The sequence below is a fragment of the Nematolebias whitei genome, chromosome 2 (assembly GCF_014905685.2).
Source record: "Nematolebias whitei isolate Nwh7 chromosome 2, NemWhi1, whole genome shotgun sequence".
In the NCBI taxonomy this organism is placed as follows: domain Eukaryota; kingdom Metazoa; phylum Chordata; class Actinopteri; order Cyprinodontiformes; family Rivulidae; genus Nematolebias; species Nematolebias whitei.
In genome coordinates, this window is record NC_056499.1 from 22,287,887 (window position 1) to 22,290,666 (window position 2,780).

The following is a 2,780-nucleotide window of genomic DNA, read 5'->3' on the forward strand; positions in this document are numbered from 1 at the left end:
TCCGTCCGTCCGTCCGTCCGTCCGTCCGTCCGTCCGTCCGTCCGTCCATCTGTCCATCCGTGCATCCGTGCATCCATTATCTTTACTCACTTCCTCTTTTCTGGGTTGTTGAGGTCACTGGTGCCCCTATCCAGTAGTCACTGTTTGAGAGGCAGGGACACCCTGGACAGGTCTCCAGTTCATCACAGGGACATAGAGAGACAAACAAGACAAACAAGTCACACACTCATTTACATCTAGGGAAAATTTAGAGATACCAAGTAGCCTAACATGCATGTTTTTGGTCTGTGGGAGGAAAGCAGAGTCCTCGGAGAAAATCCACACATGCACGGAGAGAACACGATGACTCCTCCCAGAAAGTTCCCTGGCCAGGATTCAAGCCGGCAACTTTCTCGCAGAGGGGTGACAGCTCTTCCAACAGTGCCCACATACAATATAATGTATATAAAATACAAATTGCAGCAATAACCACATCATTCTCAACAATTGTGTTAGACTCTACAACCATCACTGTTCCCAACAAACTCAATAAGGATTAAATACATGCTGACCTCTGCTAAAACACACACTCTGCCTGTAATACTGTACTGTAAATAGTCTGTCCTTATCAATGTTCCAATACATAATGAAAATTATCATTGATATTGTTTATCTTATTTCTTATATATTGTATTGTTTATTAACGTTTTAGGAACTTTTGTGTGAAATCTTTGTATCTGTTGCTGCTGTTGCTGCTGATACACTGGATTTTCCCATCCGTGGGACAATAAAGGCTGTTTCCATTCTATTCTAATGTAGTAGTTGTTTACATAACACACAATGCCAAGAACAGAAAGTAGAATGCCACTGATACATAGCTCTAACCAGAAACATAAAAAGACAAGCAATGCCAACTTTTATGTATAAAAGTGTCACAAATATGCCACAATACTGTGGCAGTGTAGACGGAGACTTTGGGCAATGCTATTGTTGGGTGTCAGATGTGCAAAGAGTTGATGTTGAGACATTTTTTCCAACATGTTTTAGAAATGCAAAACAAATGAGATGGGGTATCAGTTATTTACAACTGGAGAAAAGCATCTTCATTTTATATTATTAAGAAATATCAAATTACATTAAGCACTGGGCTCTAATGTGAATGTTTTGCAAGCAATTCAAATGTTAAACATATTTTCCATTTCCTTATAAAGAGCAGGGTAAATATTGTATGTAGGTCAAATAGATAAACGATAGGTCAGTGAGCTGCATCCCGCCTGATATGTTTATTTACTTATCTATTTTTCCTGCCGTTATCTACTTCCTCTGGCACAATTTAAAACGAAAAATATCTGTCAGCAGACTCCTGAGTAGCAGAGATACCCACAGTGAGGTGAACTGTGGGCTCAAAGGTGGATTCTGACATTTTACTCAAGCTTTCAGCATCTAAGTCAGAATATAAAACTACAACATGTCACTGATGGTTCCAAAAAACTTTGGTGCCGTAATGGAGCCAAGCAGCATCTACAAAGAGGAAAAAAGTTTGAAAACAGCTCATTGCAGCCTATATGGATTGGAGAAAATGTTATACTGTATATTTTGTTATATGCCTATTCTTGTGTGGCAAACAAAAGTTTAAAAAGAACATTTAACCTTAAAAACTTTTTAAACATTGGTGTGTAGAACATGAAGTAAATGTAGGTTTGTGCAAACAAGATGCTGTATAAAATTATAATGCTCTAGCATTAGCATGAACACAATTAATTTTCTTGATAAGTAATCAATGATTTCGTTCCACCACATGTGAACGACAATAAATAATATCTGAATCTGCATCAACAAAAATAAAAACAAACAAACAAACAAAAAAAAAATCCACTTGTGTTCTGGCAACATTCATGTATTTTTTAAGTCTTTTACTTTTGATACTCCAGGTGGATGTTTTCTTCACTTCTAAATTGACTAGATTAAAACGAGATTTTAAAATCTTAAAGTTGTCAAATGATGTGATGGTATTTACATGATGTCTTACTGTGTCCTGTTTTGTTTTGTGCCCAGTCATGTGTGCACAAGGTTTACAGGCCAAGGATAAAACCGGCTCCAGCGACCCGTACGTCACCGTCCAGGTGGGAAAGACCAAACGCAGGACGAAGACCATCTTTGGCAACCTCAACCCTGTCTGGGATGAGAAGTTCTATTTGTGAGTACTCTCTAATAATCTGTATTTTTTTTCTAACGGGATTATAATAATATTTGAATAATCTGTTTAAATAAAAACAAACTTTAGGACATTAGTAAACATGATTATCTTTCAGCTGATTAAACAACAGAGTTTGCTGTCGTTTTGGAGATGAAAGCTTTTATTTGTCAAAATTTTTTTATAAATTTTTTTATTTTATGTAACTTCAATTTTACTTTTCAGTTTCTTTTATTAACAAGCTCTATGGTCAGAATGAGTATGCAGTCGCCACAGTATTTTGTAAACACCTTTCTTCCTCTCTTTCCTTTTTTTTTTAAACTCCATAAGTATTTGCCGTAAAGCTTCCAATAGAATGCATCCATTCTGAAAGGGTTACCAGGTTGTGTAGCTCATTTAAAAACAGAGTAGTTAGTAATAAAGCTCAGTTTCTAGAAGACTAATTTTGACTTATACTTGATTTTACTAATGAGAGGCTTTAGGGATCTTTTAGAGAAGGTTGCCGTGGTTACCATTACAGATGTCACCATTTTTTGAGAGGCCTAATCCAGGTTGAAAAGAAAAAGTCATATATATATATATATATATATATATATATATATATATA

At 36.1% G+C, this 2,780-nt stretch overlaps 1 protein-coding gene across 1 annotated transcript in view; it reads left to right on the top strand.

Annotated features, from left to right (window-relative positions):
- Window positions 1-2,780, top strand: part of LOC119423432 (protein unc-13 homolog C) — a gene marked incomplete in the record, with an annotated part of 132,231 nt that overhangs the window by 30,683 nt on the left and 98,768 nt on the right. The window contains 1 exon segment of the mRNA XM_037690825.1: window positions 2,035-2,176. Within this exon segment, the coding sequence (XP_037546753.1) occupies window positions 2,035-2,176 (142 nt within the window).